This window comes from Haliotis cracherodii, unplaced genomic scaffold (genome assembly GCF_022045235.1).
Source record: "Haliotis cracherodii isolate W230 unplaced genomic scaffold, xgHalCrac1.p SCAF_1, whole genome shotgun sequence".
Lineage (NCBI taxonomy): Eukaryota > Metazoa > Mollusca > Gastropoda > Lepetellida > Haliotidae > Haliotis > Haliotis cracherodii.
Genome location: NW_027266264.1, coordinates 71,754,380 through 71,773,901, shown reverse-complemented (window position 1 = coordinate 71,773,901; position 19,522 = coordinate 71,754,380). Strand labels below are relative to the sequence as shown.

At 40.9% G+C, this 19,522-nt stretch overlaps 1 protein-coding gene across 1 annotated transcript; it reads left to right on the top strand.

Annotated features, from left to right (window-relative positions):
• On the top strand, nt 1–18,932 carry LOC139468677 (putative amine oxidase [copper-containing]). Its single transcript, XM_071250833.1, has 3 exons — nt 1–189; nt 3,564–5,673; nt 15,611–18,932. Exons 1-3 carry the CDS (start codon nt 59–61, stop codon nt 15,905–15,907), a joined length of 2,538 nt encoding a protein of 845 aa, XP_071106934.1. The 5' UTR covers nt 1–58; the 3' UTR covers nt 15,908–18,932.
• The last annotated feature ends 590 nt before the right edge of the window (nt 18,933–19,522 follow it).

Sequence of the window (19,522 nt, the reverse complement as noted above, 5' to 3'; positions counted from 1 at the left end):
AACACGCGCGTAGAACACGCAGAGAACCTCCTGTCCTCTGTAACGTACTTTTGTTTACATGTATCTAAAAGACGACTGTGCCTCAAATCCTATGTCATTCCCGACGAAGACACTCGAGTACCTTCAATGTGGACAAACGATGCCCCTTGATAGTGACTCCAACTGCAGCGCTACCACTGCTATGCTAAGGTGAGACACCAGTATTGATACTTGCGTACTTGTTCAGCCATTAATACTTATAATAATTTATATTACTTTATTAGTATATACACTTCTGTTTAATACAAACCAAACTGTACTAAGTTTGATTTAAAAGCGCTGTCCATGACTCTTATCTGTTCTCCCAGCGATATATTTTCATTTTTATATATGTATACTGTTATCTTTCTACCTGACCATCCGTCCTGTTACCTATATCACGTATCCGTAGCGTCCCTTTCATCTTTCCTACAGACCGTGCACACAAATGTAATATAACGTGCCTCTAACAGTACAGCTTCAAAGTATACATTAACTTCAACGTAAAGTCAAACAATACAATTTTCTTGCTGAAAATATGTTATCGGCATGTATGTACGAAACTATGTGTCTTTTACATATATGTTGCTTTTGCGAATACTATTAGTATCTCAATATCTGACACCTACCCCGGCTATATGATCTGTGTTCCGAGTACCTGGTGCCCGCTCCCTGCCCCCACCACACCCAGCGAAGCACCGTGAAACATCCTACATACAAATCCATCTGTTCCCGCCGAATGCTCTCTCGCTGACATACTAGCCCTTGTTAGCTGTACCACATTAGTTTATCCGCTCATCCGTGGGTCTGTACGTTCATCACGTCCATGGGCACTAAGTTCGTCCGTTTGTACCTTCCTCTTCAAGACAATATAATGTATCACCACTTCCTATCTGAATCGTGTATGTCCCAAGCGATCTGTTCTTCGCTATCACACCTCTGCAGTTACCCACATTATCAACGTAGTTCCAACTCAAACTATCATGTACATATTTTTTAAGATTTATCGAATGCATTTTTTAAAATCTTTATAACATTCCCCGGGAACTAATACACGGGTAACGTTTAAATATAGCACATTCTTGTGTTGTATTTTTAGAGTAGTGTGAGTCATTTGACGTTTCTCAGTGAAATGTATGAATCATTTTCAATTTTTATTGTTTATATTTTCAACATTCCACATACCTGGCGGACAATCACATGCTTGTTCACGGGCTCTCAAGCAATACATGTCTTTATTCTATATCCTTTATCAAAACTGAAACAGGATATAAGAATAATTTAAAGTCAGAGAAGAATCGTAAACCTTCCTTGTGGCTCTACAGTTGATAACGCTGTGGTCGTAACTGAGATGGCGAGGGTGTTTACAGAGAGGATACAGGGAGCACTACTGTCGTATAAAAATTCATCGGATATTGACCTTGTAATTGCATTGTGTCTGTGAAGGCTAATCTTAATCTTATACATCATGCTATTTGAGTTAACATACGAACAACGTAAGTTTTGAAAAGCTTTAATCACACTTGCTACTACTGCCAATTGTACCAAGCACAGTCCCCGACAAGACTGGATCACATAAAAATTTCAAACAATCTCGCACCCGTATTCTCTCATGCGGGAAGTTATTTAAATTACAATAGCTTATACGTTATTTGTGATGATCGTGTTCACCTGTGTCACGGGCGTCATCAGATCGCGTTCTTAGCGCAACACAGTCTACAGCGGATACAACACCGGATGAGCTTTCAACTCCTACAAAGCCGTATTCACACATTGACCATTATGAATGATACTCCGGGTTAAAGTGGAACCTTTTCTTCCAATTACCGTCACATAAACATATCTGGATAAGTGAAAACATGACGTCACCATGTTCACGTTCAATCATTTCATCAAAGGAGGTTTAGATTTCATGTTTGACCGAAGTATATAAGTTGTTGACAAGAGATGTACAGCACATTAATTTAATCTTCCTAAATAGCATGTATATTTCAATTTACGTAACGCTTCTCTTTGAACATGTATATACGTCAATGTTTATGACGTCATACAGCCCAAAATTGCCTGCCTTCTGTTTCCATTCCGAAATTTGATATACCACTGATGGCATAAACAGATTATTATTTTTCTAGCGAGCGTAGCCAATAACCACAGCGTATTGGAAGTCTCTCACACATGGCCAAGTAACGCATTCATTCATACGTTTCCCATACGACGAGTACAAATGGAAGCACGTTTCATCTGTGTCTTCTCAGCTGACGCTTTGTTTCGCGTGGCATGGCTACTGCTTCTGAAACCCCTAAACCTTTCTCTCTCCATCACAACACCGATGCAGTTTAAGCAGAAACAAGCGTGGGCGATAATCAGTACAAGTCTCCGCTTTCACGCCAGAATAAAAAGATCAATGACCAATCTTATTGGCAACATGACTAGGCTAGAATAAAACTGGATCATATTCAAATGAAGGGATGTGGTTCATGTTTGATGAGGTCCAAGTAAATAAGATCCTGTCATGACTACTCGTGTAAATACTTATGTAAATAGTTAAGACATTACGGTATAAATGTATGGTAAACACTTATATTAATTCCTACAGAAAATGTTTTATCAAAATTTCATCCAAGTATCATGAAATAATCACACGTGAAATACACGTATACCGAAAGTTAACCGTCCCCATTCCTTGTATTAACCCTCAATCATATTTGGCCTTGTCCTCGACAGAAGAGGTCAACATGTCACACCTCACCAATCACAGCTTGTGTTACAGCAATGTTTACCACCAAACAGCTCAAGCGTAACGGACAAACGTCGGTTTTACACCCATTTTATCCCTAGTGCACGGGACCTTTTCACAGCGATTCAACTGCTAAACAAAATGTGGTTTGACTGTAAAACGAAAGGCTTATGTATAGTACGTTATGCTCCACATATTGACGTAAACAATACGCCGTTACTCCAGCTTCCACTTCCATTTCGGTAGACAAAGGTCTTCATTAGAAATTTACACTACAGCATATTCCAATAGCTGTCAGAGGACTCTAAATATGATTTGTCCTTGACTGCCCTTGTTTCCGAACATTCTAGCGAGAGGTAGTTGGCTTTAACGCCTCATTGAACACTATTTAATTATGTCGTGGCGTGTAAACAGTGTTTGGTGTATAACACAGGTCGAAGACATTTGCCACTTTGGGGAAACACAAAAACCATGGTATAGCGCAAGGAACATAATTGAGGCGTATCCGCGATTCCATCACACGACAGTGGGTCCTGGCGCGCATAAGGGACGCAACTCCTTAGAACGAATTGCGGCGCTTTAGACACGTGAGCCAGTTGTGCCCCTTTAGTAACTGCAAGATAGATCAGGATAGAACAGGAAGCCAGAGTATGGTTGGATATTGCACTGTAAGTTACTTTCAAATGTTTTCTTAAATTATTCTCGTTAAATCAAAATATTCAATGCTCTTATTAAAGAATTTCCGGATACCAACTTGTAAATGTCTTGGCACCCGTGAGGATGTTAATTATATATTGATTGGTTTCAGAATGAGCAAAGATGTGACGATTATCAAACACAAGGTCAAACGACGGGATATCCTCGAGTTCATCCTTGTCGCCATCATCTTGAGTCTCCTGACTGCCTTGGTGGTAACTTTGGTGGTTCTCTGTCAGACTTCGCGAACCATTGAAGACCAGGTCTCCGTCCCGTGCCAGCTTGAGCACCGCAGCTTCGCAAAGGACGAATACATCCGGAGCCCTATTCACTCCTTCACAGAACTGAAGGCGGAGGAAGTGAAAACAATCATCGACTACCTCATGAAACAGGAATCACTGGGTCTTTCCTCTTTGGAAACAGCAGAAATTAACTCCAACTTCATCCACAGCGTTGAGTTAAAACTAGCTCCAAAGCATGAAGTGTTGGAGAACCTTGACAACGGAGGACCTCTCCCAGCTCGTCAGGCTAAAGTCTACATCTTCATGGGCAATGCGACTCCACCTCTGGTGGAAGAATACGTAGTAGGCAATCTGCCCAACATTTCTTTCCATCAATTGGCTCAAAATCGTGCAAGAAAGACACAGATCCCGTACACCATTCGACCATTTTCTCTTTATGAGTTCAAAGGGATCTATAGGTACATTCTTCCTCCTGTGGCGCGTCGAGCCAATAAATTGCTAAATGAAAGTTATGGTGCCACCCTTTTAGACTGTACGGATAAATGTCTACGTTTCTCCATGACACCCGTTTCAAGTGCGTTCATTGGGGAAGGGGAGAGAAAAGCATGGTTTTGGCTGGCGTACGACAAAGAGTTTTTTACGCTACTGCCATTGGACTTCCAATTTCTGGTCGACATGACGGACGTTCATCCAAACAACTGGACCATTCAACAAGTTTGGTATGCTAACACATTGTTTCCTTCCCTTGAAGATTTGTTACAGAAATACGAACATAACCAAATAAATACTACCAGGGTGTCGTACCCAAGTTGTGACGAAAAAGACTTATACAGCTCCCTTCATCTAAGGGGGCCAACCTTTCCCAGTGAAGACCTTCACATGCCTCGTCACTTCCAGCCGAATGGGCCTAGGTATAAGGTCAGGGGCAATCAGGTGGACTATATGATGTGGCGGATGAATTTCAGAATGTCGCCGACGGTGGGAATACAGTTATTTGACATTCGATACCAAGGGGAGCGAGTCCTATACGAACTGAGTATGCAGGAAATAGCAGTGCTGTACTCTGGTCATAGTCCAGCCTCAAGCATGCTTTATTTTGCGGACAGTGCCGGTTTGTACGGAACTAGATCTCGCGGGTTGCTTCCTGGAATAGATTGTCCCGATTACGCAACATTTCAAGACATTGAGCTGTTCACCTCCAACGAAGGTGGTATGAGAAAATTTGAAAACGCTTTGTGCATTTTTGAACAGAACACGCAATTACCTCTGAGACGCCACCGCGCCTACAGCCGATCTGGCGCTTTCTACAACGGCCTTTTAGACAGCGTCCTCGTCATCCGCATTGTCATCTCCGTCATTAACTACGACTACGTGTACGACTTCACCTTCCACAACAATGGCGCGGTTCACGTGAGAGTCGTCTCCACTGGCTACCTCACAACCAGCTTCTTCTCCCCGGAGGAAGCGCGATACGGAACCCGCGTTAACGACAACGTCGTTGCCGGCATGCATCACCATCTTTTCAACTTCAAAGCAGACGTTGACGTGAAGGGTGTAAGCAACAGACACCAGACTTTCAACATCGAGATGGAAAACAAGACTAATGAATGGTCAGACGGAGGTAACAGCAAACACACTCAGTTGTATTTCAGCAAACACATAAAACAGACTGAAAAAGAAGCTACGTTTAGATATGACTTTGAAAAGCCCCAGTATCTTCTGTTTTCCAACGCCGACAAAACAGATCAGTATGGCAATCAGAACAGTTACCGCATGATGCTGCATGGGATGACGAAACAAAACCTGCCGTCGTGGGATGGGTTCGAGAGTTCGGTCACGTGGTCACGTTACCAGATGGCGGTTACGAAGCACCGTGATGAGGAAGAAACAAGTAGCTCCATGTTTGCCATGTGGGATGCGAGGGATCCCGTCGTGAACTTCCAGAACTACATCGACGACGATGAGAACATCGTTGATGAGGTAAGACAACACATTTGTAACTAAGTAAAAAAAGTGCAGAGGAGTGGCTTCCAATACGTCCACACTTGCCATTTTGGCACGCAAAGCTTCGAAACACATGTTATTTTGTTGAAAGAGGTCAGCTGTAGATTTTGTGGGCCTAGAGTTAGGGTTTGAGGTTTTTCAAATGTCATACAAGCCTGGGAAAAACCCCGAAAACGTTTAAGTTAGTATCACTTTGTTATGGGAAGACCCAGTCCCTACAGTTCGTGTTTTGGTAGCCATTAACGCACCCGTGTTCGTTCAGAAGCATACATCTCAACGTGTCGACACTTTTGACATTCGTAGTTTGAGTGTGTTCAGATTTTGGGTAGTGGTCGTCAAAAAAGTATTGATACCCGTTTTTTTGGGAGGGGGAATGGAGGAGAGGGTATCAGACATCATAGAGCAGAATAACGGGAAATCGAAGCACCCAGATCAGCGCATGCGTAAAGCCGTATTGCACCATTCAGTTCCCACCGACACAGGCGTCCCTTTCCGTGACTGGTCAAAGGTATCCCCCCATGAATAACTTTTCCAATTATGTCTATCTTATCTGGAGGAATGATATGTCGGGCCGATCTGGAATGTCTAATAGGTTGCCATGATCTCAATAAACTAGCCTAAGGTATATAGCAAGCTTCTTAAAAATCCAGACGATAACCTATAAGCCATATGCGATATCACATTTTAACGTAGGGATACACCTCATTTACAAAAAGGTCACAGAATTTACAAACTTCCACTAGCCCAACGCCCCATATAGAACTTTATCTGCAAACATGAAAGCATGTAAATGTCTTCGTCTAAAGTACTTTTCCCCCGATTGCTTCGCAGTGTATTGAAACCATGCCAACATAACCTTACTACAACTGCACATGGCACTAGACGGTCAACAAGTCTTCAAAACCAAGACGCCTCACATACAAAAAACCGATACAATCACTCACCGTATTGGGTGTATAGCATATCCTGTCTCAAACCAGGCAGACTTAAAAATAATTAAGACATATGTGAAACATGGAGAAGCGGGTTATGTATTCCTTTGGACTTCCGTAGCCCAGTGACCTACATCATGGGTAAAGATACGCAGCACAACATTTGGCTTCTAGCCCAGTAGGGAACGCTCAAAGTTCCGAGGTTTAAATATCAAAAATACTGTCGAAACTGACGAAAAACATACATTTCTCACATTCCCAGTTTAGCAAGTCGTGTAATATTCAGATTATATCAAGATGATCCTGCGGCTTGCACGTAAACAAGTTGTCATTCATCACATGGCGAACCTATGGTTTCTTACTGTTTCGAAGTGAATTTTTAGATTCTGCAGGCATCATGATTAAATGAGCGAGTTGGGGTTTAACAGTATTCCAGTTATATCGCGACGTGTCATCTTAATGTGGGAGGAAAGCCCGAAGTGATGCAGGTCTCAGACGTTTACCACTTCGGTGAAACCCACGAGCACGGGTATGGTGCTGACAAACTTAGAAACATAATCGGGGCGAACCGAGATTCGAACCCACAATCATAGGATTATGGCGTGCCCAAGGGACGCAACTCTGCACAGCGAATCAGGGTGCCTTAGACGACTGGGCAACCCGTGGCCCTGCATCATGATTAAATGGTAATAACAAATTTCATTACGTCACAATGCAACAAAAACCATTTCTACAATGAGAAATCTCAACTAAAGCCATTGTACTATTTAGACAATATCATACGCATGTGTTTAGATATCACTATCAAACACTGGTGATACCAGGTGTTCTCGAAGAGGTGAGCGTGTTTTACCCCACCGCTGGCACAAACACAATGCACAGGAAAGTCAAATATTCAACCGAGAAAACACGGTAACACGTGCTACAAGTCAAAATAGGGAATTGCTTTGGACGTCATTTTTGTCACTGATGCTCAAATTTGGAAATGTCCTATAAAACCTTTTAAAGATTTTATGACACAAGAATCGTATGATGCTCTCCGAAATATTCGTAGAAAGAGTATGCAGACATAAAGGGAACGATGACTATAAGAGAGTTAAATTCATCACTCTGATCATACAGTCTTGTGTAGAGATGTGGACGCTCGGAATTTAAATGAATAGATCGCAATAGGAAAGTCAGACGTTTCAACGCAGTGTGCAGACAACTACCAATTTACCATATATAAAAGGATTGTGCAGCAAAATTTATTTTCAAACTCTGACGCCATCACTATATTTACCTTCTTTTTCAAGCTTTCATGTGTGAAAGTATATCCAGTTGTATACACTAGAACCCCGTCTGAACCAATCCTCATCAGTGTGTAAGATCGCTATATGTCTAAGAACACGATTGGCGCTGTCGGGTCCTACAGGATAATACACTAACGCTCGGTCAATCGTAACTATAACATACATATCCAAGGTTGTATTTTATCACATCCAGCCTATTTCCATAATCATGAGCAGTAGCTACTCTAAGCAGACTTCATCACGATTCCGACTTTATCATATTAGTATTTGTTTGTGAATCAATTTCAAATATTGATGATACCCAACCGGTAGCACCGTCACATACACATGCAAAGGCAAGTCAAGCACCTGAATAAAACACAGGAACATGTGGTAAAATTCAACATAGGAATTGCATCGGACATCATCTTTCTCACCTGTGCGTCAAACTTTGCCTATCAAAGTAACGTTGCACTATACCCGTATTTCTGTCTTGTAGATTGTTCCTGTTATCTTAGAGATATGTTCTTGTCTGAGATTTGGTTTCAGAAAAAAATCAGAAAAAAATAAAATTATATGGTACACGAGTCTATATGTTTCCCTCACTGTAAATGGAGGTTGCCATTAGCTCTGATTGTATTTGAAAAAGTTACAAAAGAATTGTGTACAATATGTGCAAAACAAATCGCCTTGTGATGGGATATCAGAAAGTTATGCCGATCCACAAAGTTATCATAGCGCTACGACTCTCGTTAGTCTATGTTTAAGTATGGGAGTTGCGAATCGTCTCAGCACAACGAGCGCTTTGTGGAACAGCACCTCTGAGTCGTTGTTATAGTTACATGTGACATGTATTGGTATTGAGTCATCTTTCACAACTTGGCGTGGTTTTGAACAATCACTGATAATTAAAAATGGTTTTACCGAGAGAGTCAATCACCAAAGAATATTGATGAAAGGCCACAAGTTGTGTACCACAATTAAACGTTGGGGGAAGGAATTTCAGCGAGGGAGAGAGTTTGAAAGATGACCCCCGTGCTGGTCGATCCACTACCAGTACCACAAAAGAAAAAACTGATGCCGTCCACAACCTGGTGCTTAACAACAGGCCCATTACATTCCATGAGTGCAAGGAGACCACAAGCCTCTCGTATGCTTCAATAGGAACACTCTTTCATGAACGTCTACATACTTCAAAGGTTTGTGCCCAAAGGGTTCCTAAAATGCTATCGGTTTTAAATGAAACCTCGCGGGTCACTACTTCTAATGCCCTGTATACCAGATATGATCGCAACCCAGAATATGTTCACTTTAGGCAAGTGACAGGTGACGAGACCTGGATACATAACTATGACCTGGAGAACAAACAAAACTACATGGAGTGGAAACAGGTATCCCAAACCGTAGATGTTCAAAGCAACCACACCCTCTAACAACGTTAAGGCCACCTTCTTTTGGGACAGGAAAGGCATAATACACATCAGTTATTTATCGGGGAAACAACTCTGAATGAAGATGCCAATTTATTGAATACATAATGAGAGTCTATCAAAGAGAGGCGTTGCGGCAAACTTCGACCTTGCGTTCTCCTCCATCGGGACAATGCAGCAGTTCACACCAGTCATGTTGCAATGGCTGCAGTACGGAGATGTAGATACGATCTTTTCTCCTATGCCCTTTCATCCGCCAGATCTGGGCCCCGTTCCTCAAAGCGATCTTGGCGCTAAGGTTACCGTAACTCCAATACTTTAACATAGGCTTACGATCATCGTAGCGCAAAGATCGCTTTGAGGAACGGGGCCCTGGTCCCTAATGATTACAACCTTCCTTTTCAAATTTGAAAAGTCCGAGATTTAATGAGGACCAAGAACTGGTTGCTGCTGTAGAGGGCTGGTTGACAGACAGAGGATTTGACATTCGACAAAATACGGCTAACTGCCCTGGAGAGGAAAATTAATGGAACATTTTATTTTGAAAAATGATATTGAAGTTAACGGCAATGTTTCAGTACTATATATGCTAGACGTAAATAGGTTGACATCCCATCGTATGTTATGTGCGTTGATTGCTTAATGCTACTCACGCACAGGAGCACGGGATTAGACGAGAACTCGTTAAACTGAGATATTTTCGCACCAGGTGTTAACGAAATGACGTCCTATCTTCACAACCGTGCGATATCATGTGTTACAACTGACAAATCTGTGTAGAAACTACTCTACATGTCCTTTCGCTGAATAACACAAAAACAAATATGCTTTAGATATTTGTCCACAATTTCCTGTACTCAAAATGTATATTCATCATTGTATGTCATATTTGTGTGTCAATCCCATTTGCTTGTCTATGTATTCCCTTCCCACTTACGATATCAAATAATTAAATGAAAAGTGACACAAACATTTTACAAACAACATACTAGTAAGTCAAATGTGTATATTTAGTCCCACCTCGTGAACCTCTCATAGCTTCTATGGTTGTGATCTCCCTTTGCCTTCTTTGGGTTCGTGGCGGTAGGGTAGCCTAGTGGTTAAAGCGTTCCCTCGTCACGCCGAAGACCCGGGTTCGATTCCCGACGTGGGTACAATGTGTGAATCCCATTCTCCCGCCGTGATATTGCTGGAACATTGCTAACAGCGGCGTAAAACCATACTCGCTCACTCTTTGGATCCTCTTCTAAAAGTCTGGATACTGATGTGAGTGAGGAGGTGGTTTCGCCGCTTTTAGCAATATTCAAGCAATATCACGGCGAGAGACACAAGAAATGGGCTTCACAAATTATACCCATATAGGGTACCTGAGGCTTCGGTGCCAACGCTTAATCCACTTGACTACCAGTACTCTGCAGAGATGAATGTGTTGGGATACATTTTGTGTTGGAGAAAAGAAGAGTAATAACTATTATCACCTGAATGCGACTGCAAATTAATCGTTCATTGAGTCTTTGTTACTTGAATATTCAAAAGTGGCGTAAAACAATACTCATTCATTGACGTAATACAAGTGAATTCAGGAACTTGCTGCCATCCGATTTGTGCGTCAAATAAGCCGTATGCTTGGTAATAAATTAATTTATTTCAAAGTCCTTTCTGTTTCCCGCAGGATTCAACGATCGCGCCATTAACTGTCAGAGTATTTTGTGTCAGCTGTCTTTGCCTGGAGTCTTGTACGGGTTATATTACAATCTCATTCATAGACCAATTACTTGCACAAATACAGCACCACAGGACCTGAGATTAATTTAAAGCCGACAAGAACGGAGCTACACTACACATGATCATTAATATCAACCATACCCCACCGTGCATGTACGTCAAAGAGAGTTCTTTGAAAATGATAAGTCGGAATACTCCACTTGTAACCAAGGAGGGCTACTGTAGGGGGCATCTCCACAGTTAATGCCCAGCTAACAGAAGGGATCGTCTCAAACACAGTTCCGCATACTTTCTCAATTTACTCATTTTCCCTATGAAATATCCTTTGTATGGAGAGTACGTATTTTTTCAGCTACATTTGAAAACCTAACTATGAGCCTAAATATTGTCTTTTTCATAATCGTCTTGCAGCAATGTATTATTTGTTCCAGTGGTAATGTTTTGCTCGATAAAATCCAGCCCATACCCTGCCTCCCCAGAATATCAAGTGGTCTCTCAAAAAAGCATTAAGTAATTGAGCTTACAATTTGAATTTGAAATCTTGAACCGAAAGGCCTAGTTAAATTCATTTTTTTAAGAAACAAAAGTTAAATCGTGATGCATTTGATTTAAACAGTATTTTATTTCCATTAATGTTCATATTTTACCTTACATAACGTTACAAAATGGAAAAAGGACTAGCAAACAGGCCAAAAAGGCCTATATTAATGCTTCTCCTAATACTGTACATCATACATGTAGATTGTAATGAAGTCTATAGAGCAGACATTAATGAGTAACACAAAATGAAATAAAATGGAAAGCAAGATACCAAATGCATTTTATATTCTTAAGTTGACTCATAACTTACGTAAAGCGGTTTGTTTCAATGATGTAATTGTGAACTGATTTTATAATGTGTTCATTGTCTGAGGGAGATGAATCTTCATTGCCGTGGAGTATAGTATGTATGCTGAGCTGGTTAACAAAAAAGTATTTATCAATTCTAAACTTGGCATAGCGTGGACAAGATAGAAAAAAGTGGAAAGCATCTTCTCTATTTAGGTGATGCATTTAACTAGCTTAAGTCAGTAGCGCCTACATTTAGATTGATTCAATCCATCAAGTGGATAGGATTGAAAAAAACATTAACTAAAAGAAAGAGCAGAGACGTTGAGACGTCTATAGAAAACGCCAATGCTTGCAATGACAAGTTTAGTGCTGCATCTACACATATAGTTGAGACCCGTGAAGATCCGGGGTAGAATAGATCTTCAGCAACCCATGCTTGCCGTAACAGGCGACAGTGCTTGTCCTAAGAGGCGACTGATGGGTTCAGGTGTCAGGCTGGCTGACTTTGTTGATGCATGTCATCGTATCCCAATTTCGTTGATCGATGCTCATGATATCAATCACTGGATTGTCTGGTCTAGACTCAATTATTTACAGACCGCCGTCATATAGCTGGAATATTGCTGAGTGCGGCGTTAAACATCAAACAAACAAACATAACAAACATACAGTTGATGTGATGATGATGAGGAGGAGGAGGAGGCCAACGCCCACGACAGCACTTAACGTGAGTCACAACACACCAGTGACTGGTATGTATTAACAACCAGTAAAATGGTGTCATGTACATAATGCTGTGATTATTTGTTGTTTAACGCCGCAATCGGCAATAACGATAACACGCATGGACAAGTAACCGAGCCTGACCACCCGATCAAAGCTAGTCGCGTCGTACGATAAGCTGGGTTTGCTGAGGACCTGTTCTATCACGGAACTTATGATACAGTGGTCACTGACCTATGCATACATACACAGGTAATTGAATACATATGTCAAGGTCCGCTATAGCGAGTCAAGGTCGGTGACCAGCCTCGTGGACTCGGTACTTACTTCTTCAAGCCTGATTGACCACGGACGGACGATACGATACCCACAAACCAAGGCCACTATCCTTAACCCTATATTTGCTAAGGCCGTTAACAGTGACACGGCAATGTTATCCCACTGATAAGCATAAAGCAGAAATAGTATGAATTTATCTCAAACGCTCGGTGGGGCGCACTGCGTGAACGTCGGCCACTTGAGTCAAAACGAACATGCATGCATCATGAATTTACTGCACGAGCGAGGGGAGACGTTTTATTGCTGAGAATGCACTCAGGGATGTAACGTGTTTGAACCTGGTATACATAATTTGTACATTTGTAAGAAGCGTGTTCACTCTGGGAGTGACACGAGATTAAAACAGGCTTTCCTTGCCAGCAGAGATCTTCTCTTAGTCACCAAATTATCATTTTGACGGAACGTGTTCAGAGGTGTGGTGCGAATGTCAAGGCCACGTTTTCGTGCACTGGCTCCTGCCCATGTATATATTGCAGCACGTGCAGCATAGCACTAGATACTCTTCATTACCTTGAAATGTCAAAAGGTTATAGTCTACACACGTCATGTGACGTTCAAGATCACGTTATTAATGCATGTTATCGTAGAGATATGTTTCAATAATGCACTGTCAGTCAGATTATTTTGTGTTCTTTTTTATATGACAACGCGTGAATCACGCCAATCGTTGTGTGAACCTAGCGCGCACTTGGAGCACTTATCTCTCGCCTTGACCTGGCGCATGGCCTCTTGACTTCTCCACACAGGGTTCTAGTAGGGTGCAGCACAGATGTTAGAGATATCCGGAGCTCATCACACGTTGCCACGGGTGGTCTGGTGAGCTCAAAATGCTCATCACACATGATGTGTCCATTAATTGCAGTAGTTCTAAAAAAATCTTTATTACCGTATAAAGTACCACCAAAGACAATAAATAGATCTTAATTGTGCACACACACACACACACACACACACCGCCCCCTTTCACAAAAGCTGTATCCGCCCATGCAATTCAAGTGTATCGTTCTCGGAACAGAATAGCTGCTAAGTCATACAAGGTGATTTCAATGTTACTGACTAAAGTCCACGTAATCCGTATATTGCGCTTCGCAATCTCAAACACGGATATTCGTGTATTAATATGTACTGAATATGTACATACGGATGTCCTACACGGATGTCCTCCTTGTATCCTAGTTTAAACGGTAAAATAAATTCATCCAAAACGTCGCCAATGCATATTGACCACCACCACACACACACACACGTTACTATTGTTCCGCTTTCGTCAGTTTCCCATAATGATCAATTATAGGATTTGTATTATTGGTTAAATACACTCATTGATGGATTGGTACCTGGGTCTGTTGTATCGAAACGTATCAACAACCTTTGGGTTACTGTAAGATTGACGGTTCGCATTTAATTGGCAAGAGGAATGGCAAGGCAGCGTTTTCAGCGTTGTCCTTCGGGCTATTGCTCCGAAAATGGACACTGCCTCCAGCTAAAAGAAAAAAACGTAGCTGCGTGGTCACACCATGGCCAGGGTATGGTCGTGTCATCTAACTTTAGACCAAATATCCACAGTACACAATGATCAGTCTTCACTCCATCCTGTCGACTGAGGGTAATCCCAGCGGGGGCGTTTATACGCTTTCATAATATTCCCATTGTCATCACACGGCTCACCCACGTGTATTGATAAGGTGCTTGTTACATACTTACCGTAACTTTTATATGTTCTGTGGATGAAAGGATTTGCCATACGCTTTGTTCTATCTAGTTCCTCCTTGCGACAGGAACTCGTTGTAAATCTTGGACCATTGTGGGTGGAAATATGTTTTCTTCCACTGATCCTATAGAATAGTTCCTAACACCATGTTGGCATTTACCTTAGAGATTTACAAGAATATACCACGGGTGAAAGTCAGAACAAGTTATCTTTGGTCATGACAGGCGAAAAGACCAGAATGATGATGTACGCGAGTTGTGCTGGTCACAGTAACATTGTCTGATGTGTCTGTTGACTTTTTTAGTTTAGATCCCACACACAAACTCACAAAGAAAAAACGTCATCGTTAATCACTGGGGGCGGTCGGGTAACCTAGTAGTTAAAGCGTTCGCTCGTCACGCCGAAGACCCGGGTTCGATTCCCGACATGGGTACAATGTGTGAAGCCCATTTCTGGTGTCCCACGCCGTGATATTGCTGGAATATTGCTAAAAGCGGCGTAAAACCATACTCAGTCAGTCAGTCAGTTAATCACTGATCTTAATCGTTACAGGCGTTTTGTTTCATATTTTAACCTCATTGTAGAAACTTAATTCGTTCAGATAGCAATCATCATATAAATGAGGTGACAATAGGTTCTGGATTGTACTGCATTGTTCTGGATTATTTACTTGTCGCCGTCATACAGCTGGAATAATGCGGCGTTAAACAACAAAGAAACATTTCGGCCGACACGTGGGCTAGCCTGGTGGTTAAAGTTGGCTCGTCCCCTGGAGAATCATGTTCGATTTCTCAATCTCATATTATATTGTATACTACTCAAAAGACTTTGATATGACTATAGTTAATCTGTCATGCCAAGCCATGACAGTTGCAATTCTCAAGTATGACACTTTTTGCTTTCTTACGTGAGCTAATGTTTTTCAATTATCGTTATGTTTTTTTTTTTCAGGATCTGGTTGCCTGGGTAACCCTCGGAACCTATCATATACCTCAGACAGAGAACGTCCCAAATACTGCAACTACTGGTGGCCATCTGTCTTTTCTGCTTGCACCCTTCAACTATTTTAAAGAGGACCCCTCGATGGGATCACGTGATGCTGTTCGGGTTACGCCAATGGACAAAAAGAACCCGTATTCTGGAGCTGTGGTAGAACGGTACGGACTGAAAGGAACGTCAGAATGTTCACCGCCGGAACTTCTACCAGATGACCTATTGCAGAAAAATAGTTCCTCCCTGTTTGCCTGAATCTCTTTGTCAGAAAACACTTCCACACTACAATGCAAACTTCATATCCTAAAACTTAGGTACGAAAATGATATTTTGCAACTAAGAGACGTCATATCCTAATACTTAGGCTATGAAAATGACATTTTCAAATAAGAAACGTCATATCCTAATACTTAGGCACGAGAATGATATTTTCAAATAAGAAACGTCATATCCTAATACTTAGGTACGAAGATGACATTTTCACCCAAGAAGCGCCTCATCCTAATGCTTAGGTACGAAGATGGCATTTTCACATAAGAGACGTCATCTCCTAAATACTTAGGTACGAAGATGACATTTTCACCTAAGAAGCGCCTCATCCTAATGCTTAGGTACGAAGATGGCATTTTCACATAAGAGACGTCATCTCCTAAATACTTAGGTACGAAGATGACATTTTCACATAAGAGACGTCATATCCTAATACTTAAGTACGAGGATGACATTTGCACCCAAGAGACGTCACATCTTAATACTTAGGTACGAGGATGACATTTGCACCCAAGAGACGTCACATCCTAATACTTAGGTACGAGGATGATATTTTCAACTAAGAGACATCATATCCTAACACTTAGGTACGAGGATGACATTTTCAACTAAGAGACGTCATATCCTAATACTAGTACTTAGGTACGAGGATGACATTTTCAACTAAGAGACGTCATGTCCTAATACTTAAGTACGAGGATGACATTTTCAACTAATAGACATCATATCCTAATACCTAAGTACGAGGGTGACATTTTCAACTAAGAGACGTCATATCCTAATACTTAGGTACGAGGATGACATTTTCACCTCCTTCAAATGTCACATCCTTATATGAAAATGCGAGGGTGACACTTTCACCTAAGACACGTCATATCCTTATGCTTAGGTACGAAGATGACATTTTCTTTCCAAATGTGTCCCCTATAGCACTTTGAATCGCGTTCGTGTTTCCTTCTTCGACTAATTGGAATCAACTGATACTCCTTCCGCCCATGCCTATCATTCGGTTGCATTCGATTGGCTCAGAGCTCCACGTGGCAATGCCCCACCGCGAGGTAAAATCAACCACAACCAAACTCAACGCTTCCAGCTACAATCATAGCAAACTCTTGTGTCATTACACGCCAACGTTGCTACCAGCCTCTCCAAGAGGATCAATCTGTTTCACTTCCAGCAGCGTGCGTGAAGTGAACACATGCTATTAAACAATGCTATCAAAATGGCGATCAAACAATACATGCTTGTATGTTCAACATTAAGACACTTTTGAGGAAAACCGTCTTTTTAATAAGGCGTAGTTTGTATTGTATCTGAATATAAACTGTTTTATCCGCGGCCAATCGAAAACACTGAAGAGCTCTTCACAAACAATCCGTCCAACCTTAGAACCTAAACAATAACGTACCAGCAAAGTGCATCCTTATTATCCAGTGTTTTATACATGTATACTACATTGGATTAATACATATTTGTCATAATAGAGTGGATATGTTATACCCTCGATAATCGAGGATGGTAATATGTTTTCATTTTTGATCAACAAAGGCAAGCATAACATGGTGACGTGTATGGGTGAGATCATCTCTTTAACCGAATCACTGTATTTTACCACACGTGGCCATCTATCTAGTACCTACTTTTAATTAGGTGCGTTTATTTATTGAATATGTGTTTACAGAAGGAACCTCCATCCCCCAACTGCCGTTTATATGTTTCTCTGATTTACAGGTCTGTCTGCTTATTATCCATTTATTATCCACGTTTTCAGTATAACTTATGTAAACGTTAACGTTTCAATACATGTATTTATTTCATGTTATTTGTCCATTTAAACAACCCTCATTCACATCTATCAACATTTATATCAAAGAGTCAATTACCTTTGTCTTCCGTAACCGCTCTGGTATGCTGATATGCATAAAAAATGTTACATTACCATTTCCATTGACTCAAACATTGAATTATTCATTTTCTAAATCAACTTTAGCTTAATCGTTTTAACGGTATACAATTAAGTAAAACACAAGTAGCCTGATGAATGTGATCCTATTCACCTCCACAAACATTTCATTATTTGTTCATTAATAAACATTTATTTTTTTAACAGTTCATATTAATATTTAATTTCCTTTGTAAACTTTAATATTTATTCGCTTGATTTTAATAGGATAATTATTAACACAAGCAGTAGGCATATGTCAGGGAGAATCTCTGGTGGTGGTGATGATGCAACACTTGGCATCTGCGTCAGTAAGATATCCATGTCGTCTGAGACGCGAGATCTACTGAACCGGTTCACCTTTGCGTTCTCCCAAGGAGGTTCTTACCTAACATTCCACAACGATAGTTTCAAAACGATATTTTTTTGTTATAAAAAACTAATCTCTGCTATTCGCGGCGTCGGTGAAAATTTATCGGTTCCTAAACACTTTCTCGCGTTCGCTCCCGCTGTCTGTCGACGATTCAGGAATACCACTGGGTAATGGCGTGAACAGACCCCTAGTTGCCTGTTCTGGTGGGAACATTGTCACTATTTATGACATTTGCGAAATCTTTCGTCCGTGTTATCGCCTTTAGACCAAACAATTTTATTGGTGAACTAGCTTATGTGAATTTTACTGATATGACGCTTTTGGCAAAAACAAAGACGACATTGATAGAAGCAATATAAACTGGTCTGAACTCAGTTTAACGGCTGCAGAACTGGAATGTTTATTCATACTTTGGTAGGGAATAAAACGATTAAACCATATTGAACCCTATTAACATGTATCTAAATCATACTTTGCTTGGAAGCTTTTCAAAACGCAAATATAATTCCAAATTTATTATGATATTTTTTTGCCAGTATACCAAAGATAACTTCCCAAGACGTCATAGTGTGTTTTTTTCAATCGATTTCACCATGTGAGTGTCTACGAATGGAGGAACTATTATGTTTATTTTAGGTGCTCATGCGCGAACATCATCATATATTTATTAGCATCGTGTATGTGAGTGAGTGAGTGAGTGAGTGAATATGGTGTTACGCCGCTTTTTGCAATATTCCAGCAACATCACGACACCAGAAATGAGCTTGTACCCATGTGGGGAATCGAACCCGGATCCTCGACGTGACGAGCGAATGCTTCAACTACTAGATTATCTGTGAGCCCCTAGCATCGTTAATGAATGATATGTAGTATCATTTCATATTGGTGTGACAAGGTAGCAGGAACTAGTTTTGGTGTTTTGTCTAAAAAAATAAAAATGATTTCAGTAATGATATTTTGAAATAGATGGCATGTCACTGGCGTGAGATATATGATATGCGTTTAATTGTCATAGTTGTTTTTGGTATGGCCATTATTTGAACTGCCGCTGAGAATGTGTTTGCGACGTGTTTGTATATTTTACGGGCGTCTCGGCATGAGTTTCAAATAATGTTTTAATGTATGGAGCATGTTACCGTCAGTCGGCATTACTCGACTGTTTACGTAATAAGTCGCGGATAGCCACGAATGGGGTGGGGAGGGATATTGATTTGATGTAGATCATGATGTGATAACATTTGATAACATTGATTCATAATATAAACATCAATATCATTCAAATTGT